We start from the raw sequence: 25,264 nt of genomic DNA, 5'->3' as shown, positions 1-25,264 counted from the left end.
AAGCAACAGAATAAACAAACGTTCCTGCGCATGCGTGCTTTTGTGGCCCAAACTTAACTTCCGGTACAAATTCGCAAATAGTCATTTCTGATAAGCAAAATAAATAACAATTGTGTAATTGCATAAGTTAATAGTATGTCTAGCCAGTACTATTATAGGTCACCAATAGAAGAATCGTTACTTGGCTAAACTTAAATGTGACAGTTACTTGACCCATTCAACAAATTGTTTATTTAAAAAAATGAATATACAGTAAAATTAAACAAAACGTTTTTAATACAAATATTATACAATAAAATAGTAATATAAATGAGTATAAATAAAAAAAATAGAAATATAGAATGATCAACAAATACAGACCGGAAGTCAATTTTGGGCCATGCGTATGCGTCCGATGAATGTTCCCATAACCTTTTTATTTCTCAAATCTGTTGCGATATAAACAACGTAAGCTTGGGAGCAAAAACCTGAAAGGAGGTCTGTATTGTTGTAAGATAGCACACCTGTCTGAAGCTGGAGGTGAATGCACCGAGGTAAGCCACTATAGCGGCAGAGATCAGAATATCTCCCGTCAGGTTGTTGTAGAGTTGCCCTAAATTAAAGGCGGTCTCGCTCCAACGGGTCTTCTCTCCCCCCAACCCACCAATGAGCTGCTCTGCTCGTTTCAGCTTCTTACTACACAAGTCCACCTACAGAAAAAAACAGATACAACCAAAGAACACATATAGTAAACACTATACACACAAAGAAAGGAAGAGGATGCACTGATCGTTCCATAGATATATCAAATTAATGTTTAACAAGTGCACAGATCACATTCTGAACATTTTTTTTTCTGGTATGTGCTACATTTATTGATATTGCCAATGTGGTTATTTATGCAATACAAACATTTCTGAGAGTCTGCATGTACAATTTGACATTTACAAATGAAGAAACGGTGTTGGCTTAAAGGACATTAACAGCAGGTCAGACGTTGACATAATACACTTTAGAAGAATTTGTCATTATAAATGAATGTTTACTACACTAACATCTCTCCAAATAAAGCATCTAATCGACTGTCTGATCTGTTAAAGCAGTTCGGCATCAAAAGAACACTTTCTTTGTTTGAGATAACAAAGTAAGCCTGCAAAGCAAAGAATGATGGGAACTCAGCGGTTAGATGCTGAGCTGACAGCACAAGGCACCAACAGCTTCACTCGCAACAATCCAACACATCTAATTTACTCCCTGTGATGATATGCCGGTAATTCTTTGTGACACCATCGCATCTGGAGCCATTTAGCTGTGGGATTCTCGAGACAACAAATGAAACGAATTCCTCCATCATTCTCATTCATTCATTTTCTCATATTTAAAAAAGACTTCCAGTGGACTTAAAGGTTCAGCGTAACAGGTTATCTCTGAATATCCGAGGGCCTCGATTCTGGACATGCTTGAATGAGCACAGCATAAACAACTTCTACCCTCCAATTGGGAAAACAGACAACCTGAATTACAAACATGGAAGGAAAGGGGGGAAAGAACAAGGAACATGAAAGGAAGTGAAATAGGGCAGAAAACAGCAGCGGGAGCTTGGTTTACCCGAACCTCACAAAAACTGACAGCCAGTCTCAATAGACAAATAAGAACAGAGCACGCGTGTGTGTGTGTGTGTGTGTGTGTGTGTGTGTGCGTGTGTGTGTGTGTGTGTGTGTGTGTGTGTGTGTGCCCCTGTGATTTTCACGTGGGTTTGGAAACAAAAGCTTCACTCTTACGGCATTAAAGTTGCAACATAAAAATGATCTGAAGGAAAGTAAACAAAAAAGGAAAGAAAAAACATTCTCTTAACTTTTCTTGATGTGGAAATACAAACAAAATTCCTTTGAAGGGGAAGTTATGTAAACAAACTTCCAGTGAAGATGAGAGAGAGTCAAAGGGCTGTACTGGAAAACAGGTTTTAAAAAATAAAACCTGATATATATTTGAACATGGTGTGATAAAGCCTGATGTAACAGTAACCACCGTTTATTGATTTGGAATATCTGGCACACAGCTTATTTTGTGCTGCATGCTCAGACTTTCTGCTTACCTGATTCTCTAGGTCAACTTTTTTGTTCTTGTTGGCTTCCAGGGTCTCCTGCAGTTTAAACAGTTTGTCCTGGACTTCCTTCAAAGCAGCCTGTTTCTTTTGAAGGCTCGCCATGGCCACCTTCAGCTCCTGTTCTGCCTGTGCCAGCTTCGCTTTCTTTGGAGTCACTATCTTTGCTACTCTGGAAAGGAAAAGCAAAATTTCAAAAGCTTGCAAGATTAAAAAGTTATTTTTTTACAAATACACCATGTTTATATGCCAATATTTATGGGCCTTTTTGGGGGGGCTGTCAAACAATTACCAAAGATACTAATACTAACAAGGTGCGCCACTGCCGTTACAATGAATGGCGAGGAATGCAATGAGTAAACTTCCTTAAACGAACTTTGTGATTACGCAATTAATCACATCTAGAATAAAGGTTTGTGTTTAAATAACATATCTCTGTGTACTGTGCATATTCATTTTGTATTTATAAACACAATAACAAACACATGTTTGTATATATATTTAGGAAATATTTCAATGTGTTTTTGATATTTACCAAAAATATAAATTATAAATAAACTTTTATGATTTTTTATATTCTATGTTTTTTATTAATATATGTATGTATATGTATGTGTTTATAATACAAAATTAACATGCACAGTACACAGACATATATTATGTAAACAAAAACTTTATCGCGGTTAATCGTTGACTTGCCTAAGCTAAAGAAACTGTGAAGACAATTTGTGTGGATGAAACTAAAGGGATACATTACTGCATCACTGATTCATTCTATGTAAAATGTCACTAGTACGTACATCCATTGTTAATTTATATAAGTTAAAGGACTATAAAACTGTTTATGGCTTTTATTATGAATTTGTATCAGTCTAACTTACTTATCATACGAGTCCATGGCACAAACCCATTTACAGAGGCCCTCGGCGGCCGTGGAGGCCATACGGATCTTCTCCGGCACAAAGTCTGGGTTAGTGATGTATTTGTTGCGAATAATGCTCATGTAGTTGGGTGGGATGCTGTCTTTGTCGTACTCGTGGAGGCTCTGGAGGAATCTCATATCTCCAAGCAGCTTCTTCGCTGGACCCCAAAAGTCTTCTACCTTTTTGCCGGAGCCCGAGGGATCTGGAATGCGGTCTGGTTTTATGCCTTTGAGTATGCAGATGGCTTCCATCACCAGCTTGACACCAGCTGGAGGAGTCTTCATGGTCTTAACCACAGTTATGTCCTACAGGAGATGGTACACATCAATTCAATGCTTATATTGGTGGTATGAAAAGAGTATATTAAAACTGTTTTAACCACAAGAACGTTTCTGATGTGCATCTGTTTGCCAAGGTGATGATTGTATTTTTTGTCACTTGTTCTTCTGACCTGTGCAGTGAGCGTATCCAGTGCATCCAAGGCAGTTTTCAGAATGGGCAAAGCTACAGCCAGGTCTGTGTCACATTCATCTTTGATGGCCTTGGCAGCCATTGCCTGCTCATTAGCTATTGCTTCATCCATACGAACCACCTTCTCAGTCTTGGCCACCTCCACAGACTCCCTGTGGATGACCACCATCATCTCATCCACCTCTTTAGTGGCCACACGCAGCTGAGGCTGAAGGGCTTCCAGCTCCCCCTGCATTGTGGACACCTGATCTGCAGCCGATTGCAGCTTCTGGAGACCGATCTCATATCGACTCTTCAACTTCATGACCTCACTGTGACAAAAGAGAATTTAAAGGTGTTATTAATGTTAACATGATCAACTTTAGCATCATCAATTATGCACAACAGAAATTAAATGTAATTTCTGTTTACCAAGGCAAAATACAGTCAAATGACACAACATGTTAAAGGGGAGAGAGATGCCTTACGCTCTTCTGCGCTGAAGCAGGTGCTTGAACATAGATATGAGCTCCAGGTAAGAGGTCGGTGTGACGTAGTTGTAGCGCTGCAGCTCTGAGAGGAAACGTGCAGAGAGATCGATGGTGGAGGTGTGGAAGCTTTTGCACATGCTGATGCAGCCAGCACGAGTGCTGTCCGTCATCTCAACATCTTCTAGGAACCGTGTAGCTACAGCCTGCAGTGCATCTTCCGGCCAGCTCTTTAAGAAAAGGGTAGAGTTGAAACAACGGTTGATCACACTTTAAATCAACACTCACAAAACAATTCTGAGAAACAGTCACATGATTTTAAAAAACTCTTTTTTTACGATAAACACTGCAAGATTTCATGATTTTTAAAATTATTTAAAAATATGTTATATAATGTCAATTTGGGTCAGTTGTGGCCTGGGGGTTAGAGTGTTGGGCTTGTGATCAGAAGGTTGCTGGTTCAAATCTCAGTGGCAGCAGGTCATGACTGAAGTGCCCTTGAGCAAGGCACCTTACCCCTGATTGCTCTGCAGTAATGTGTCACTGTAAAAAAACTACTTGTAAGTCGCTTTGGATAAAAGCGTCTGCCAAATGAATAAATGTAAATGTAAATTTATTAAATGAGTTAGTTATAAATTAGGCACAATAACACCAGTAATGTGTTATTAAAATGTAAACAGTGTCTATTTTGATTATAGACTGGCTTTAAAGCCCAGAACTAAAACACAACTTACAGTCATGATTAGTTGGAAACAATAGGACAAACAGTAGTACAGAACTGACCTGAAACCAGTCGATCGTGCAGCAGTTAATGAGAGCAGGAAAGCGTCTCAGACGACTCCTGAAAGTGTCGCCAATGGGACTCATGGCCAGAACAACATGCAGCTGACTACGACAGCGCTCCAAAAACATGTTAAACAGCGCCAACGGACTACCGTCCGTCTGTTTACTACGCTCACGCTGACGGTCCAAGACCAGCATGCGCTCACAAATCTCCTGCTTCTCATCTACGGCAAAGAGATTGGGAACCTCGCCAGTATTCAACAAGTTGCTCACGTCCTCCAAAAATGACTCCATTTTAATCTGAGTATCAGTAAAAAGGAAGACTCCGTGAGTTTCACCAGATGTGGACTTCTGCATGATGAGTTTGAGATCATCTCGCCATTCTGCCACTCCGTAACTCTTGGAGATCTCCACCTGGAAGAGTTCCGCCTCGGCCATGTGAGCGGCCAAGCGTGTCAGCGACTGACGCCCGCTCCCTCCAACTCCCACCAAGAGAGCGTGACCACGGGGCTGTTTGAGAATGCGGGAGATTCGACAGACGTGCTCGATAGCGAAGCGGAATAGAACGAGATTCATAGGAGCCTTGCTGATGTTGTTGTACTCATCGAGATGGGCTTCCACCACCTGACGGAGGTGCTCGGGGTTGCCCACTTCACGGTAGTTTTTGTCTTCGCCTTTGGGGTCGTGGAAATCACAGAACATGAGGCTCCGGAGGTCATCTTCGGTTACATGCCCGTCTGTATTGCTGTCTAGATGCTTGAAGAGCTGATGAAAGTCTTCTTGCAGGTGAGATTTGGTGACGTTCTGCAGGAAGTCTACCATCCAGGCACAATCAGACGGGTGAACCAAACGGTCATAATACACCCTTAAGACCTGCATGACAGGATTTAGACATCTTAAAGTGTGAGTTCATGTTTATGGAGAGAACAGTTTTGATATGGACAGTGCAGTTACCTCATGCACCCACAATCGTTTGAGGGTGGTAGGGTCATCTGCAGTTTCGGGACGGGATAGGCAGATCCCCTGGATAACACGGGAAAAATCTCGAAGGTTGAAAAGGTAGTGAGACTTGGTTGGGGTGGGTAGAAGGTTCTTTGTGGCTTCCTGGTACACCAACATGGTGGCGCTGACAATCTGAGAGGTGACGCTGGCAAAGGGCTTGGGAAATGGAAATCTAGCGGGCAGCAAAAACATGAATTTAAAAAAAGGAAATACATTTTTTTACATTGACCACATTTGTATAAAGTGTTAATACCGTATGGTAAGGTGCCAGTCCAAAATTATTGAGAAGATGGTGAACATGGTTTTGTCATCAAATTCATTAATGGTCACTGTGTTGAAGTGACGTAAAAAGCGGGGGGTCACAGGGTTCCTGCCTCCACCTGCACATAGAAAAGCAGCGCAGAAACAACAATGTTGCTTGATCCATTCTGCAATTTCAGATTTGTTTATATTGTCAGAAACAATTCTGATGAACTCACCGGGTGGGCCCATGGCACACATGATCTGGATGTCTACTAAGCTGATCATGGAGCAGTCCTTCGTATCATACCAGTTCCAGTGGTCAAGCCATTGTCGCAGGAGCTCTATTGGAGGCTGGGCTCCATAGGTTTCTCTTGCTGGCATGTTTACATCATCCACAAACACCACCTGATCAAAAGAGTCAAAATCAAGAACTCCATTTTTGTCATTTAAACTAATGCAATACATGTTACACAGCATAAAGCATCTTAGCATAGTTTCATGACAATTATTAATGTGTTTAAAGTTAGTTTAAATGGTGATTAAATAAGTCAACTTGGGAATCACAAACATCATTTGCCCAATAAAGTTACAGGCGATATACATTTGCTCTCATTATATGAAAGTTCACTTTGAAGGCAAAATTTATGGTCGTAAATGAATCTGAAAGTGCTGAGAAGAATTGCTGAATAAAATCAAGACTCACACCATCAAAAAGCATACAGTAAGAAAAAAGCATCTTTTGACTATTTACCATTTTCTTTCCCAGTGGAGGCCCAAACACTCCTTTCCGTCTTTTATCAAGTTTGGACATAATAATGTTTTGAGTCTGTGCAGCTGTCGTTTGGGCTGAAAAGTTGATCAAAAGAGGACTGTACACATCCTTCTGCAGACGATTCAGTAAGAAGTCCTGTGGTGGATTTGGAGACACCTGATTAGTGTTAGTTAAAAATTAACATTTGCGTTATTATTTAGCCTACAAGTATTAAAAGAAGGGACTCAAAGCCTGAAATTGCAGTAGTATTTATCTTAATATTAAGTTTTGATGTTAATGTATTTATACATGTTATTAATCCACCCATCCATCCATATCCCTATATATATAAACGTATAACTTAAACAACAAAACACAATAAAAACATGGTAACATAACACAAAATCACATTTTTTTACAAAACTCTTCTTACAGTATATACTATGTATTTGTCCAAAACTAGTGTACTTTCAATAAAGAGATTAAATGCACAAAATAACTCTAAAACCCTAAATGTTATATTCTTATCCCAAACAATGAAATCCGATAAAATGAATAAACAACATTTGTTAAGGATCAGTTTTGTTTCTACTAAAGAATGTGAATATATGCACATATCAGCAAGACATTTTGAGGAGCCTGTGCGTTGTTTCACTTGTGCTTTACTGTCATGATTCCGCCATCATGTCATGTTTATTCTTGGTCTTGCAGCGGAGTCATGGGATAGCCTTAGGTTTTGTGTGAGAAAGACATGGCTTTGTTTTGATTCTGACTTGCCATGTGCTTTCTCGTGTCTCGTCAGTGTTTCCCGCCCTTCTGTCTCGTTAACCTTCCCTGAGTGTTTCAGTACCCACACCTGCCCATTGTTATCTCCTTTGTTAGTCTCCCTATAAAATGCCCTCTTGTCTATTGTCTTGTGCTCATTCGTTGTACCTGTATGCTGTACCTGTTCCCTGGTAAAGTTCACATTCTTGTACCCAGTTTGTATAGTTCTTAGTGTTATTCCGAGTTGTTTCTTTTTGCCCCCCTTGTGGGAAGTCTTTGTTTTGAATTTCAGTTTGGTCAGTGTTTTCACCATCGTTGGGTGTTTGTTTTGTATCTGTTTATTATTTAAGTCTATTGTTTAACCCCTTCATCCCCGTGTCTGCCTGCACTTGGGTTCTTCCACCACGTTCCTCATCCACGTTCATGACACTTTACACACATAATCTCTTCCATCCCTCAAAACTCAGCAAAGAGCCATGTGGTACTGTTATCCAGCATCTGAAGGTATTTCACATTTTCGTTTTCGAGTTCATCAAGCACTTTTCACATTTCTACCAAAGATTCATGAGGTAAACTAATAAAAAATATAAAACGGAAAAATAAAACGGGAGGAGGTGACCGAGGGCCTGGAAACTTGGAGAAAAACATAGAAACATAAAAAAGAGCACAAAGGAATATATTATATATTTGGAAGACTGTCAGTTACCAAAAATATCTCTTCCCCCATTTACTGCCATATTAGGGAAAACAAATATAAGTCAATGGGGGATAAGATCTGTTTGGTTACTGACAATCTTCTTAATATCTTCCTTTTTGTTTGGGACAATCTGATGGTGAGTAGATGATGACAGAATTTTTATTCTTTGGCGACCTATCCCTTAAAAGAGCATTTTCTATGATCTGGCACACACAGTAAGATGACGTGTGTGTGTGTGTGTGTGTGTGTGTGTGTGTGTGTGTGTGTATGTACAAAGAAAGCACCTTAAAGAGGGTAACCAGCGAGTGTTTCTAACTGTGTACCACCGACTGAAACAGTGTTGTGTGTGTTCCTCTACGTAGAAAGAGAGACGAGAGCAGGTGTGCGGAGTGGGCCACAGTTGGTCTCGAACCCTCAATTCATTAATCACGATCTGCTGACGTGCCATTCCTCAGCACACACAAACATGCGCAGGTGTGTGTGGGGGCACCTTAGAATGAGCACGTCTAGAGCATCTAAATGGTTTCATGCTCAGGTGGTCAACATGTGTAGAGAGAGGCTTAGTTCTGCACCAGGTACCGGACTACACCTTTGTATAGGACTAATGGTTTTCATCCATGTTGCAGAGAATGCAGTGGTTCCAGAGATATTGAACAAAAATACAAATAACATCTGTATAACCTTATTAAGTGGCACAATTAATTTTCTCATTATTATAAAACTAGAACTATCCAATATATCACTAAATGCATCATATTTTATAAATAGTACATCTTCTTAGTTACTTGGACATAGACTTTTATTCTGTGTGGTAAAGGTGCATTGAAACACTCACTAGAATGTAGATGCTCTTGCCGGTCCCCGTGGGCCCAACAAAGACAGTGGGCTTCTGATGAGTGATGAGCAGCTCCATGAGGGCAGTGTAGCGTACAGTGTTCTCCGTAGGCACAATTATTTCGTTGAACTGCACATCTTTGGGGATGGGGGCCACAGGTTTCAGCTGCTCAGTCCACAACTCCCATCTGCCTGGACCCTGTGAGAGCATCAGTACTCATGTGAGTCATTTAGACAAGGTTAGTGTCTTTTCGTTCGCTTCGCGGTTTGTTCTGATTTATTTCAAATGTTGTTTGCGCGTTAGCGGTGCATTGTTTGCAAGTTTTGCCATCACAACCTTGTAACTGTGAATTCTTTGTAGAACTCTTATAGGCTTTTATTAGCCTATTCATTTTTCGAAATGGCTTTTATCCACAGCAGAAAAATGTAAGCAATGGATAATCAATTTTTTTCTAATAAATGACATTTTCAGCATTTAATGAGGCATGAAATTGGCAAATTAGTCCAGGTTATGCCTGAAGTTTTATTACATGGGGATGAGGCTTGTGATTTATAACAAATAATAAGACAGATTACCTCATTCGGGATGTGGAGGGTGTGCTCCTTGAGCAGCTTGCTTGTATATCAGGATAAAATTAAATAATCAGATTCCCCTGCTTCAGGCCCCTAAATTTAGGGGTTCACTGTTCACTTTGTGTGTCTTCTAAATACAGAGTCTAGTCCAGATGGCATAAAGAACTCTGAGATGAATTGAGATGTTTCTAATGTCATAAAGCATCGCTACTAGACCAGACATTGTAATTCACTTCCATTCATATGCATGTAAACACATTTAGTGTTCAGGCAAGAATTTGCATAAAGGTTTAGCTTCTTTGGTGAGTTCGGTGAACTCTGATCTATGAATTTACCAAAGAAATACCAATTTTAAGTAACACCAATTCGCAATTTACCAATAACAATTTACTAAAAAGAATCTAACTGTCTCAGATTTCTTCACTCAATACCAAAAATGCTATTATTAAAGCTACATTGTTTGCATTAATAAAGGGATACCAAAATTATTAAAGGGATACCAAAATTGAAAATGTTGTCATTACTTACTCACCTGGAAGTTGTTCCTTCTTCCAAACATGTATACATTTTATTGTTCGGTTGAACACAAAGAAAATATTTATGTTAGCAAGTGACAGTTCTGGGGAACCACTGACTACCATGGTAGGAAAACAATATTGAATTTTTTTTTTGTTCTGTTGAACACAAAATTCGATATTTTGAAGAATTTAGGAAAGCAAACAATTCTGGGGCACTTTTGGCTACCATTTAAATTTTCTCTACTATGGTATTCAATAATGTCCCAGAACTGACATTTTTCCCAAAATCTTTCTTTGTGTTCAACAGAACAAAAACATAAAATATTATTTCCTGCTATGGTAGTAGTAAGAAATGTATACAGGTTTGAAAAGAATAGAGGGTGAGTAATTCAGGATTCATGAATTTTCATTTTTGGGTGATGTATCCCTTTCAAGGGGAGTAAAAAATATAATAACATTTTCAAATAATCATTATTTGCCATTTATGAAGAGGCCCTATAGGACAGGATGTCATATTCTGTTCCCATACATGTTCTTTGTCTGAACTGTGTTGAACTGTGTTAGCAATCTAATTGGTTAGTTGAAGACAAACATGCCCTTGGATTTATATCAATATCAACATCTTCGGTTAAAGTGAATACATCTGTATAAAACCCCAAGAGAGCCCAATTTGGGCTCTCAACCCCTCAGTCGTGTTGAATGAACAATCTGACCTCTCTTAGGAAGCGGTATTCATAGAGGGTGCCCTCGGTGGGTAAATGTACTGTCAGCTGCTTGGCGGGGGGTTCCACGTGCTCAAGGATCCCATGGCGTGTGCGTGTCTCTTCGCTGAGGCCACCTGCCAGCATCTCTTTCACCAGACCATCAAACTTTACACGTCCAACCTCGGTGCAGCTGGCCCCGACTGACCACATGAGGCAGAAAACAAAGATTCCCTATGCAACAGACACAAAGCGGGCTGGTAAACAGTCGGTTCCTAAAATGCGAAATGTGTATCACTTCATGGGGTTATAACTGAGATCTAAGATTGAATTACAGAAATATTAATATTGATATTAATCAGAATAACACATCACAAGTATGTTGCTCAGGTCTTTAGTCTATTCGTCCTTTAATGCAGAAAAAGGGAAATCTCAGATATTATTCCCTGATGTGACTCGATCTGAAGTGATACTTTGCCTAAAAACCAGTATGTTTTGGTATTTACATTATATACAGTATGCTTGATTTTTACTTCGCTTTTGTAATGTTTCGATTGCTTAATTCTCACATTTTTCTTCTTATGTATCATATGAGCTTAAAATAAAGGATCTAAATCATTATTTCATTCACTGCTCTGTTAAATCACTGCCGTCCGCTGATGACCTTCCCACAACCGTTGTCAATTATTCATATTTCTTTAGCAACTCAACTGAACCTCAATCTTTCTGCAAAAATGACAATCGATACTAACACTGCAGCCATTGATTTAGGACAAAATGATTTGTGTGCTTTGAGAGTAAAAAAGGCTTTAGGAATGTGCAATTCTCTGATGACCAGCTGAGGGAAGGCAAATAAAGTCATTCCTATCTGGAGGGGGAAGCTTTTTTAGGCATTGATCCTGTACCAGCTAATCAATGAGACTCAACGTCGGGGTTGGCACTTTTTGATTTACTGATATGATCTCTGTCTCTGAGGAGCAGGTGAAGAAAGATTATTACCTTCAGAGGAGAAATGCAGACAGTATTGACTGATTTCAGCAATACTTCAGACAACACAAAAAAAAGTTGCCATTGGCTAAAGAGATGACCTTTCAGGGCTGAAAAGCTGAGGTGTTTGCTGGAAACAGTGGCGGCGCCAGGGGGGGTCTTGGGGGGTCTCAAGACCCTTCCAAAAAACGCCTTGACCCCTCATTAGACCCCCCACCCCTTCCTGATTAAAAAATATTTGATACATATTAAAATATATATCCGGGATAAAGATTTAAAAATCGTTCTCTTCAAACTACGCAGAACAATAATAATTAAGAATTTAATCGACATATAAAAAAATATAAACATCAGAATCAATGCGACGCCCCATGAACGTTGCTGCCGCTGCGTCTTGCGTCATTGCGTTCAAGGCGCTGTCGCGAGACCGCAAGAGCTGCTACGAACTTTTCTTGAAGCTAAAAATGGATCGTTTTGTTATACCTAAAAAGGGCGGAAGAGACAGGTGAGCAGATGGAAAGAAATGGCGCCTCATCGAGCGCTACAGCGGGCACAGATGGTGGGAATCCTGACGGCGGAGAGGATTTAACTGGGGATTTAATCCATGGCCCAGCCGAGAAACCAAGACAGCCTCAATTTAAATCATACACGCGTAGTTCGTTTGGATTGTAAATATGTTTTCTGTCATGGGTGTGGTCAGCGCCGCCGCTACCACGCGCTGTGCGTAAGGTACCAAGTGCTGAGGCGACACCAAAATAGCATAATGAAAAACATTTTTTCAAATCTAATATTATTTCATTAGGCTATAGAAAAATGATTAGGCAGGCACATTTTAGCCATGTATATGTAAAAAAAACACGGCCGAACAATCCCATATCACCACCACCCGCCCATGTACGGTCCGCGCGGCAGCGCCGGTTGATCGCGCGTGCGCCTGATGCAGTGTGACAGACTGTAGTCTAGGCAACTTATTTGGAAATGGCCCCGAAAAGACATTAGGAGTCAGGATCAGAGAAAAGAAAGAAGAAGAAACTGCGAGATGATGACCGTGCATCACATGCAGGTATGTCCATGTTTAATTAACTTAAATTCGGGAAATGTGGATGTGCTGCTACTAATTCTGTTTACTGAAGAAAAGTTTGCACTTTCAAATGTGTAGTGTGTGTTGGCTATTCTACATATGTTTACAAAGTCAGCAAAGCTGTGAAGATTTTACTTTCTCTATTTAGTGTTCCTAGGTTTTATACTGCGATGCTGCTATTGTGTTATTGGTATTGAGTTATATGGTAATATAAAAATTTGGTAATAAAAAGTTAAACTGGCAAATTTCAGGGTGGGGGAGGCATCATAATGGAATTATGCTTAGGGCACCAATATGACTAGCAGCGGCACTGGGTGTGGATATGGCAATTAAAGTGCATATTGTTTGCAGACTACAATTGATTAATTAATTAAAAACAAAGTAGTTGATATGCTGTGTTGTTTTATTTGTTTAGTAGCATTAATATGGAGTTATTACCCGTGTCCACTGTATTTTCTGTTGGTTTTCATGAGACCCCCTTTAAATGACCAGGACCCCCCATTGACCCCCCAATCAAAATTGTCTGGAGCCGCTACTGGCTGGAAAACAATATATTCTGCCAGCCATCTAATGTCTATATATTTCTACACCGATTCTATATCTATATCTATGGGTCAGGTGAAACAACAATGAAATCCTGCATCCTGTCAAGATGCAAGGGTGTTTTGGCTGGTTTGTGTTGCTAAGAGGTGGTTGCTAGGGAGCTGGTTTTCATCTCCTTACCTCCAGCCAGGAGCAGATGTCTCGCTCATTCATCTCCTTCATCTGGCTCTCCTCTCTGAACTCGTCCATCATGCAGTCCATCAGATTCATCAGAGACTTCACCAGGCTCGTGTTGGATGTGGGAGATAATTCCTGAACGTTCACACAAAACACACTCCATTAGTCTGGACCTGGAAACTGTAACTAGATCTCTAGAACTGACTCGTGTGCCATCATATTGGGCAGCTTGGGATATTAGGCAAGATTTGAGAATAAATAGCACGCATTTAATAAATGATAAACGCAAGATGACTGTAAACAATTTATCAAATTCATAACTATCCTTATAAGAAATGGATTGACCAAAATGTACTACATAATACATCCAGAAGTGGGCCGTCATAAAACAATCTAAATCACATTGTTAGGTTTTATTCTATTTAAAATGCATCGCACATATGTGAAATATGAAAATTCTGTCTGTGCTTAATTTAGACCACTATTCCTTTAAGAATTTATTAGAGTGAAAATTCAGGTTTATATTAAAAATAATAGGTGTATTTTCTCCAGCCTCAGTTCATTATTAACAACTTGCAGGAGAGGAAATCTCAAGTTAGTCACTCTGTTCTCAGCAATTATACTTCTGTAGGTCTGTTTCCCACTCAACACCTAACTTTCTAGAACCAGGCAAAAACAGACGAGGAGGAAACAAGTAATACTCTTTTATTTGTTTCATTATTTCTTCTTTGTTTGGTTTACTGTAGTTTTAATATTTCAGAATAGCTTGAATTTTGTAAGTTTAGTTTTCGTGTTATTTGAAGTTTTTTTTTCTTAGCAATTTTGTAATTGTCGTTTTTATTTATTGTTAAATATTAAAGTTTATTTTTTATTTCAGGTTTTATTTCAAATGAATAAATATATTAGGATATCAGCCTAATAAGTATTTGTAAAGTGCTTTAGTGTATATAAGAGATCTGCTTTAATTAATGTGGAAAGCACTCCTTTATTGTGAGCAGTACAGTTACAGTTGTACCTTCGTGCCCCTGCGGATGAGCTGCAGACACGCGGGCAACATGCGGTCGAACAGGCCCGTGATGAGGTCTTTGTGTATGGATCCTACAGTGGACGGCAAAGTGTTGAGCCAGGACAGCATCAGAGGCCGCCATCCCAACATGTGAGGCTCCATGTAGATCATACCACACCGAGATACCTGCACAGAAAACAAAAACGTATAAGCTTGAGTGTACAGAATTGTCTGTACAGGTGAATAAATGCAGCCGTGAAATAAAACATAGTTGTACGCAAATAAAAGATGATAAGAGTAAGAGCATTACGTTAACAACGCAAGGTTGTGGGTTCGATCCCAGGGGATTGCAGATACCTATGTAAAATGTATAGGATAATGCAATGTAAGTCACTTTGGATAAAAGCGTCTGCCAAATGCCTAAATGTAAATATCAAAGGTTGTGGACATTCAACTGAAAAAGGTCCAAAACTTTTGTGTTATCATATATCTGGAAATTAAATGTTATTTCCCTGCAACAGCAGCTGTTCTGGGTTACTCATAAGGACAAAGGTCTTGTACATGGTTTGATGAATAGCACACCATCAAAGTTACGTGGTGGAACCAGCTGTGTGAATCTGGCTTCCGTGGAAGGAACGTGAGAATTGTAGAGGTGTGAGTGAACAGGGCACCTGAGCACAGTTGTTAAACCACGGGAGACATGCGGGCCTTGTGTGACCCCTGAGAAAAAGCAACCTTGAATTCTCACTGAACTTTGGTCTAGTTTGCAGCAGGCCTTCCTTATGATTCAAGCCTCCCTATTTAAAGAAACATGAGAAATGTGAAGCGAGAGAGAAATAGAGACGAAAAGAAAAGGTTTACGTTCGTGCTGCAGCCAAAGCAAATATTTTTCTGATAAAGTGAGGCAAGAGATGCACACAGATTTGATCTCTTCTCAATGTTTCCCCCGGCTCCATCTCCAGCGTCTGCTTTGATCTGATCCAGTGGCAGTTACTAACAACAGAAAAACACACACACACACACTTTGATATCGCTCTCACACGCTTCCCTTTTCTATAACGCGCTTGTTAAATCTCCGTCATCATCACCCATTCTTTTGAATCAGTCTTGTGCCCACGCTGGGTCAGATAAAGCCAGCATCCGTAACTATAAGAGCCTTTCCTCGGGCTGGGACGTGCCAGGCAGAAGCTCCGTCGAATACAAAGCCATCCTAGCAGAAGAAGCCGAGATAAAGACGGTGAGGAAATCGCGTTGGTGTTTCTGAAACCAGAATCCTGAAGCAACATGCCATTATGCCATTCACGGGCAGGATATGAGAGGGGGATGAGCAGCGTGGGTGTATCATTGTGCCGCTGCCAGCGATTTGGTTAGGCATCTTCTGACTGGTTTGCTGGAAAAGGTTCTCGTATGGCGAATGACAGTGACAATCCTATTTGAAGGCCTACTTTTATTGCAACGCCAAACATCAAAGAGAGAGCCTGTCTTGAATTCGATGCCAAATTCTGAGAGATGTCTTCTCTGATAAGACTATATCAGCTTGGGAAATGTGATGACATATTTTCATCCGATTTCATCATTCTTTTAGCTTCTAATGGAAACAAATATGTGCAATGTTGGCTTGCCTTTGTAGGTGGAATAAATTATAGGAATATATTATACAGATGTAACAAATGCCTGCTGATCCTCCTCTAGGAGTCATGAAATTTGTAAATGTACATGATATAGGTATACAGTATGTAGGATTATACCGTGGTATGTCCGACAATAAGATCCACGCGCTTTAAAGCAGTGGTTCTCAAACTGACTTTTGTTGTAAGACCCCCCTTGTTTAGAGTGCATTGCTTTGCGGCCCCCAAATAAAGACTTCTAATCTATATCTTACATTTTAATTAATCAAAAAATATATTCAGTTATACAATGCTAAAAAATCTGTTCTTTTGGTTGGTGGTCTTTTTCTTCCGATGTTTGATTGCACAAAATAATGATAAATCATACATTTCTATATTTCATAAAAAAACATTTCGGTTGCCCCCAGTTTGAGAACCACTGCTTTAAAGTATCTACATTATTAGAAATATTTTTTTCTTTTGAGATACAAAAACGTGCAGCGTGTTAGGAAAACATACTAAAACTTCATAAATCAAAACTTTCTCCCCTGTTCAAAAAGACAGACAATATGAATCAACACATGCCACTTACATTAATACATCAGCAATGCCTATTAGAAGATCATAAACGTTGCCCTAGTCACTGTCAGGTGAATAAAATGCTGCCGTGTGGGGCGCTTACTCCTCTGCAAATCCTTCCGATTGGATCCCAGTTATTTTAACATGATCATTTTACTTTGAATGTAACTGTTCGACTGGCAAATTTCAGCACTGATTGTCTTTCAGTTCCAATGTAATGCAAAGAAGCTGTTATTGATGGATGGAGGAAGCAGGAAATTATATTGAACATGACAGCAAAATCACAGCAGAGTAGAGCACCGGACCACAGCAATCAGTGCTGTTGTTCCTTTTGCGTGCCAATGGGGTTTTAGAACTGTCAGCATTTGGGACTGCTGTTTCCTTAGTTCTGCCACTAGAGGTCATGTCACTCACCTGTTGTCTCTCGTTTGTGTAATCATCTTCACCTGCACCTTGTTTCCCCCTATGTATTTAAGTTCTGTCTTTGTTATACTTTGTTATTTGGTCTTTGTATGAGATGTCTGCCTGGTGCCCTGAGTCTAAGAATTGTTTAAGTGATTTAGAGAAGTTCTTTGCATCTGTCTTTAGTTTTTTTCCCTCCCCTCGTGGAGGTTTTGATTTCCTTTTAATACCTCATTTGGAGAAGAACCTTTGTTGGAGTTTTGTCATCTTTATTTTATTAAACCTTGCTGGTGGCTCAGTGGTATTACCGCCTAGCGATCACACCAGAGACCCGAGTTCTAGGCCGGGTTCTGACAGAAAGACCAAGTCACAACATGGATTCAGAAACACTCACCTATAAGGACCTGGTGGCAGTGATGGCTCAGCATGAGGTAGCCTATCAACGCCATGAAGCAGTTCTGTCCAGTCAGGAGGAACTAGCGATCTGCCTAGCGATCCTTGACCTTTGAGCTCCAGCCTTCAAGCTTCCCCACTGACCGATGTAAGATCGCCTACATCATCACTCTCCTTGCAGATAAGGCACTTTCCTGGGCCTCAGCGGTGTGGGAATCTCAAGATGTCTGTTGTGGAACATACGCTCTCTTTGTGGAGGAGTTCAAGCGGGTGTTTGATCATCCAGTGAGTGGTCGGGAGTCTTCCAGAAAACTACTCACCCTTAAGCAGGGGTCACGTAGCACTGCAGACTTCGCTATTGAGTTTTGGACCATTGCGTCCAGTAGCGGTTGGAATGATGAAGCTCTAATGGCTTGCTTCCAGGGAGGGTTGTCCGGACACATTCTGGACGACCTAGTTACTCGCGAACCCGTGACTGATCTCGAATCCTTGATCACCATGGCTATCCGTCTGGACAATCGGCTGAGAGAGAGAGAGAGTCAAGCCGTCACAAGACGTCTCCGCCCCAACTGTATGGGAACAGGCAACCCTATCCTGTACGTTTCTCCTCACCCAGTTCTGAGAAATTCGAGCCCCCGGAGGACATGCAGTTGGGACGTTCCAGACTCTCCCCTACAGAGAGGGATCGCCGCATGAGGGAGAATCGCTGCTTATACTGCGGTGCATCTGGGCATTTCCGTCTCCTCTGTCCCGAGCTCCCGGGAAACGACCGTCCCCGCCCAGTTACAGGAGGGCTGTGATGGGGAAGATTAGTGCTCCTCCGCCCAATGCAGTGCTTTCCATTCCTGTAACTCTTTCCTGGGAGGGCCATCAACATCAGATCCGAGCCATGATCGACTCCGGGGCTGCTGGCGAATTTCTGGACCGGTCTCTAGTCAGGAGGCTTTGTATACCTTCCCAATTACTTCCTCGACCCCAAACCGTTACTGCCCTAGACGGCAGACCCTTGGAACCGGGCTGCATTACGGAGATCACTTACCCTCTGCGTCTCACTGTCCTCCAACATCAAAATCTAGAGGAGTTTTATCTGATTGACTCTCCCGAGTTCCCTGTGATCTTGGGCTTCCCCTGGCTGCACCAACACAACCCTTGCATCGACTGGCTAGCTGGAACCATTCTGAGTTGGGGTACTGCATGCCAGGTTACCTGTCCCCTCTCGAGTACCCCTACCCTGAGTCCAGAGTCTCAAGAATCCATCAACCTGTCTCGAGTCCCTAGTGTCTACCACCGTTTCCAGGCTGTTTTTAGTAAGTCCCGAGCCACTTCCCTACCACCACACCGCTCATATGATTGCTCCATTGACCTTTTCCCTGGCACCTGTCCCACTAGAGGTCGGATTTTTCTCTGTCCCCTCCAGAGCGCATCGCAATGGACACATACATCAAGGAGTCCCTAGCGGCTGGCATCATCCGTGCTTCCACGTCCCCGGCAGGAGCGGGCTTCTTCTTTGTGGGGAAGAAGGATGGAGGACTCAGACCGTGTATCGATTACCGGGCACTCAATAAAATCACGGTTCGGAATCGCTACCCCCTTCCTCTGATGGCCTCCGCCTTTGAGCTGCTACAAGGGGCTTCCATTTTCTCCAAACTGGATCTACGCAATGCCTACCATCTTGTGCGGATTCGACAAGGGGATGAATGGAAGACGGCCTTCAACACTCCCACGGGTCACTATGAGTACCTGGTGATGCCGTTTGGGCTCACCAACGCTCCAGCAGTCTTCCAGGCCCTAATAAATGACGTACTCCGGGACATGCTGAACAAGTTTGTTTTTGTCTACTTGGATGACATTTTAATCTTTTCGAGATCTCTCAAGGAGCATGAAGGACATGTCAGTGCTGTTCTCCAACGCCTCCTGAATAACCATCTCTATGTGAAACCTGAGAAATGTGAGTTCCACGTCACCCATGCTCAATTTCTCGGTTTTATCATCACCCCAGGTCATGCTGAGATGGATCCCAAGAAGGTCGAGGCAGTCCTGAAATGGCCTACCCCTACGACAGTCAAGGAGGTTCAACGTTTCATCGGGTTTGCTAAATTCTATAGAAGGTTTATCAAGAACTTCAGCTCCGTGGCTGCACCCTTAACGGCACTGACTAAGGGAGGTGTTACCAAGATCTGCTGGTCCTCAGAGGCAGAAGGAGCCTTCTGTGACCTCAAGCGTCGCTCCATTCTACAGGCCCGGCACTAAGAACGTCAAGCCGGATGCCTTGTCCCGAGCTTACTCTCCTGAATCCCAAAATAAGTCACTAGAATTGATCATCCCTAAGGCTAGGATCATCGCGCCGTTGCGCTGGGAATTGGAAAGGGAGATACGTGAGGCCCAAGCCCAAGAACCAGACCCAGGAGGTGGTTCTCCAGGTCGACTTTACGTTCCTCGATCCGTCCGAGCCCGGGTTCTGCAGTGGGGTCATGACTCTACTCTGACCTGCCACCCTGGTATTGCACGTACCCTGGACTTCCTCCAGCGGAGGTTCTGGTGGTCCTCCATCAAGGAGGACGTAAGGAGCTTTGTGGAGGCCTGTCCAGTGTGCTGCCAAGGGAAATCGAGGCGCCAGCGGCCTTTAGGACTCCTGCATCCCTTGCCTGTTCCTCAGACCGTGGTCGCACATATCTCTGGAGTTCATCACAGGTCTCCCTCCATCCCAGGGCAACTCTGTTATCCTGGTAATTGTGGACCGGTTCTCGAAAGCCGCCCGATTCATTCCCTTACCCAAACTGCCCTCAGCTAAGGAGACTGCCACGCTTCTGATTAATCACGTCTTCCGAGTCTTTGGTATTCCTCAGGATGTTGTCTCCGATCGAGGCCCCCAGTTTTCATCTCGATTCTGGGGGGCCTTTTGTAAATTGGTCGGGTCGTCTGCCAGCTTGTCATCTGGGTTCCATCCTGAGTCTAATGGCCAGACAGAACGGGTCAACCAGGATCTCGAGACCACCCTGCGCTGCATGGTGGCCAACAACCCCACCTCATGGTCCACCTTCATCGTGTGGGCAGAATACGCACACAACACCCTTCGATCTTCTGCCACAGGATTGTCCCCCTTCGAGTGTCAGTTTGGCTATCTCCCTCCACTGTTTCCTGATGAAGAGGCACAGATCAGTGTCCCATCTGCCCAACACTTTGTCCGACGCTGCCAGTCGACCTGGAAGAAGGCTAGACGTGCACTTATCCAGACCTCCTTGAGGTACCAGCATCAGGCTAACCGTCATCGACTGAAGGCTCCCAGCTTCCGGGCCGGCCAACAGGTCTGGTTGGCTACCAAGAACTTGCCTCTTCGGGTTGAGTCTAAGAAACTTGCCCAGAAGTTTATTGGCCCTTTCCGTATTGCCAGGAAAGTAAACCCTGTGTCTTACCGTTTGTACCTTCCTCGGTCCCTTAGAATTAACCCTACCTTTCATGTGTCTTTGTTAACCTTTTTTGTCTTCTCCTTTTGCCCTCCCCACGCAGGCCTCCTCCACCACCCAGGATCATTGGCGGCCAGCCAGCCTTCACAGTCCGTCGGATATTGGACTCACGAAGGGTTCAGAACTCCCTGCAGTACCTGGTGGACTGGGAGGGTTACGGGCCAGAGGAACGCTCCTGGGTTCCGACCAAGGACATCCTAGACCGCAGCTTGATCCGGGAATTTCGTGCCCGGAGACCGGGATGTTCTGGAAGAAACGTCAGGAGTCGTTCCTAGAGGAGGGGGTCCTGTCAGCATTTGGGACTGCTGTTTCCTTAGTTCTGCCACTAGAGGTCATGTCACTCACCTGTTGTCTCTCGTTTGTGTAATCATCTTCACCTGCACCTTGTTTCCCCCTGTGTATTTAAGTTCTGTCTTTGTTATACTTTGTTACTTGGTCTTTGTATGAGATGTCTGCCTGATGCCCTGAGTCTAAGAATTGTTTAAGTGATTTAGAGAAGTTCTTTGCATCTGTCTTTAGTTTTTGTTTCTCCCCTCGTGGAGGTTTTGATTTCCTTTTAATACCTCATTTGGAGAAGAACCTTTGTTGGAGATTTGGAGTGTTTCTATTGGTGGTGGCTCAGTGGTATTACCCCCTAGCGATCACACCAGAGACCCGAGTTCTAGGCCGGGTTCTGACAAGAACATTAGAATTCTAATGTAATAGGTCATATTTTTTCTTCAGATTTTTCTCCTGACATCCAGTTATTGTTTCAAATGTTTATTGGTTAAAAGGTGATTGTTCATCTCACCGTGGCTGGTGAAGCCACCTCCAGGTCCATGGGTTCAAAGATGAGGCTCATCTGCGGGGACATCTGGATGATCTCCCCACTCATAAGACAAAGCTTCTTGTTGTCATCCAGCACAGTGTTCATGTTCTCAATCCACACCGCGTCCACCGGCCCATCGAAGATCAGCCATTTTCTGTCTGGACTCTGGAGTAGAGGATGGACAGACACTTAAACCAAATGTGCAGTGTGAGCTGCGAATAGTTTTTAAAATAGATATGCAAGGACATTTACGTGTATTATACATGTTTTTTGCTAATGTTTTCTAAAGGTTGTTTAACTGTGTTATCTGTGTTGCTGTACCTCCCACTACTCTATACATTTATGAGTTAAAATGATACCCATGAATGTTGTGCTTCGGTTTAAACACATCGCTTGAAAAGCATAATTTTCTTCCGGCCTAGTTCAGCTTTTCATTAAAACAGAACAAGGTTTTTCCTGATACAAAAGTAATGATTCTTAAGCATTCCTTCATTGCCTTGAGCAAAGAAGTGGCAGTCAAATAGGAAACGATGTATGAAGCAGACTCTTGACACCTGTCTGCTCTTATTGCTTTTTATTCTTCAATTTCAACTATTAGAGGATTCCTCATATTCACAAAGACTTTGGTAAAATCATCTCTGCCAGCAGCTGCTTAAACATAAGCGTTTATTTTGTAAGCCGCAGAAACAAGGCTTTAAACTGTAATCCTATGGATTGAGGGTATGACTGCACTACGACAGCACCGCGAACAATATCAGCTTAAAAGATGACACATATTCAGACTTTGTGTTACCATGGTGAGCGTAACATCACAGCTGCATGTCTCAGGCGACAGCACTCTAGAAATTGCCTTTAATTTGTTGGCAGAGGATATAACAGCAATTGCCATCATTTATGTATCTAGCGGTAGCTTAAACACGATAAGCAGTACATGGTAAGAAATGTAATGGACAAATAAAATGAATGAATACTGTACCTGAGATGTAGCAAATCCCCTATAGCTGACAGCCAGGATGCCATCTGACCATTCATGGGATACAGGATCGAACTGACCGTACAGCTGGCCCATGGTGATCGACTTTGGGTTGATAACAGTGATCTGAACCTTATTCTCATCCATCAGATCCTGCATTCAAAACACTTTTATTACTCGTCCTTAAAAACCTTTGAAGTTGCTCTCATAATAGATTATGTTATAAACAGTTATAATAGATTTCTGTGACAATTTTTTATAATAGCACGAAATCAACAAAGCAACGCAGTGATTTATAGCAGTACCTTGTTCACAGTACAAAAAGAATGCAAGTAACTACATTAACGGAAATGTCATTCATACACAAAATATTGTACTGGCGGCTTTACTTAACAAAGTGTTTGATTGGTCAACTTAACAATGCTGAGTAAAACGCGAAACCCTATAATATTGGACCTATTGTTCGGTTTACTTAATATAAAATTTGGTTAATTCAGACTGGTGTGGGATTTCCAGTTCCCAGCATGCTTTGCATAAGAGTCAAGTCAAGTCAAGTCAAGTCAGCTTTATTTATATAGCGCTTTTTACAATTTTCATTGTTACAAAGCAGCTGTACAAGAAAAAATGACTATAAGTAAAACATAAAAGGTTATGGAATTCAAAACACAGGTCAAATATCAGACACACAATAAATTCCTATATGCAGTGTTAATTAAATAAGACTACCAAATTCTAGCAGCCCCCCCGGCCAGGCAAAACAGTGCAAAACAGTATGCAAACGGTGGCGAGGAACCCAAAACTCCATTGGAGGAGAAAAAAAACCTCGGAGGGAAACCAGGCCTAACCAGGGGATTCCAGTTCCCCTCTGGCAAAAACTGCAGCCTCTGCACAAGCTCGACAGTGCTGCACAACAAGGCGAAAATAAAAAAAAAATTAGATTTAAAATTATCATTAATAATCTAATAGTGGCTGAAGTTTTGTAGGGACGTCACTTCCTTCGTCCAGCATTTGTCAGGTCTAGGAATGGATTGCGCCCTGCCCGCTCCGCTCTTGTAACCTTGGAACAATGAGACAAGACTGGCTGAGAGTAGAGTACTGTTCTGCACTCTTTGATGCAACAAATGCATCAGTTGTTATTGGAAGTGTCCCTGGTTCCGGTTGATCTAACTAGTGCAGCCTAGATCTTTGAAATACATATATTATGATAATCTAGTGTATGCAAGATTAAAAAGATGCGTCTTTAGTCTAGATTTAAACTGACAGAGTGTGTCCGCCTCCCGGACATTGCAGGGAAGACTGTTCCAAAGTTTAGGCGCTAGATAGGAAAAGGATCTGCCGCCTGCACTTGATTTTGAAATTCTAGGTATTACCAACTGACCTGACGCCTGAGAGCGTAGTGCACGTGATGGACTATAATACGTAAGAAGTTCTCTCAAGTAGTGAGGAGCTAAACCATGCAAGGCTTTATAGGTAATAAGCAAGATTTTAAAATTTATGCGATGCTTTATAGGTAACCAGTGCAAGGTTGACAGAACCGGGCTAATATGCTCATACTTTTTTGTACGTGTAAGAACTCGAGCTGCCGCATTTTGGACCAGTTGGAGTTTTTGTAATAGGCCTGCAGGGCAACCACCTAATAGTGCATTACAGTAATCTAGTCTTGATGTCATAAAGGCATGTATAAGCTTCTCCGCATCTGATGATGACAGCATATGACGTAATTTAGATATATTTTTAAGATGGAAAAACGCAATCTTACAGGTGTTGGCGACCTGGTTCTCAAATGACAGAGTACTATCGAATATAAAGCCAAGATTCTTAGCTGAAGATGAGGGTTTTATGGAACATCCATCAATAGTTAAGCAGTATTCTTGGTTGTTACGTAGGGCGGTTTTCGGTCCGATAAGTAACACTTCAGTTTTGTCCGAGTTCAGTAATAAAAAATTGCTACTCATCCACTTTTTTATATCGACAATGCATTCCACTATTCGATGGAATTGCTGTGTTTCGTGAGGCTTCGAGGAAATATAAAGTTGCGTATCATCAGCATAGCAGTGAAAGCTTATTCCATGTCGCTTTATTATATCTCCTAGGGGTAACATGTATAATGCGAAGAGCATAGGCCCTAGTACTGAGCCCTGTGGTACACCGTACTGGACTTGCGATTTGCGTGATACCTCATTGTTTATTTTTACATATTGGAAACGGTCGCATAAATAAGATCTAAGCCATTTCAAAGCTATTTCCTTAATACCGACATCATTTTCAAGTCTATGTAGGAGCATGCTGTGGTCAATGGTGTCAAATGCAGCACTAAGATCTAGCAGCACCAATAAGGAGATACAACCTCGGTCGGACGCCATAAACAGATCATTTGTAACTCTAATCAGAGCAGTCTCTGTACTGTGATGTGCTCTAAATCCAGACTGGAAA

At 41.9% G+C, this 25,264-nt stretch overlaps 1 protein-coding gene across 1 annotated transcript in view; it reads right to left on the bottom strand.

The window, feature by feature from the left end:
* Positions 1-25,264, bottom strand: part of dnah7 (dynein, axonemal, heavy chain 7) — a gene marked incomplete at its 5' end in the record, with an annotated part of 74,809 nt that overhangs the window by 24,849 nt on the left and 24,696 nt on the right. Inside the window, 16 exons of the mRNA XM_079464475.1 lie at positions 504-689; positions 2,075-2,255; positions 2,965-3,311; positions 3,458-3,788; positions 3,945-4,174; positions 4,728-5,600; positions 5,682-5,901; positions 5,983-6,109; positions 6,209-6,377; positions 6,724-6,879; positions 9,021-9,218; positions 10,824-11,045; positions 13,603-13,734; positions 14,615-14,791; positions 21,841-22,023; positions 22,835-22,984. Coding sequence (XP_079320601.1) covers positions 504-689; positions 2,075-2,255; positions 2,965-3,311; positions 3,458-3,788; positions 3,945-4,174; positions 4,728-5,600; positions 5,682-5,901; positions 5,983-6,109; positions 6,209-6,377; positions 6,724-6,879; positions 9,021-9,218; positions 10,824-11,045; positions 13,603-13,734; positions 14,615-14,791; positions 21,841-22,023; positions 22,835-22,984 — 3,882 coding nt within the window. The remainder of the gene's footprint in view (positions 1-503; positions 690-2,074; positions 2,256-2,964; positions 3,312-3,457; positions 3,789-3,944; positions 4,175-4,727; positions 5,601-5,681; positions 5,902-5,982; positions 6,110-6,208; positions 6,378-6,723; positions 6,880-9,020; positions 9,219-10,823; positions 11,046-13,602; positions 13,735-14,614; positions 14,792-21,840; positions 22,024-22,834; positions 22,985-25,264) is intronic.

The sequence above is a fragment of the Barbatula barbatula genome (genome assembly GCF_947034865.1).
Source record: "Barbatula barbatula genome assembly, chromosome: 9".
Lineage (NCBI taxonomy): Eukaryota > Metazoa > Chordata > Actinopteri > Cypriniformes > Nemacheilidae > Barbatula > Barbatula barbatula.
The sequence above is the reverse complement of the archived record's forward strand: the minus strand, read 5'-3'. Positions and strand labels throughout refer to the sequence as shown.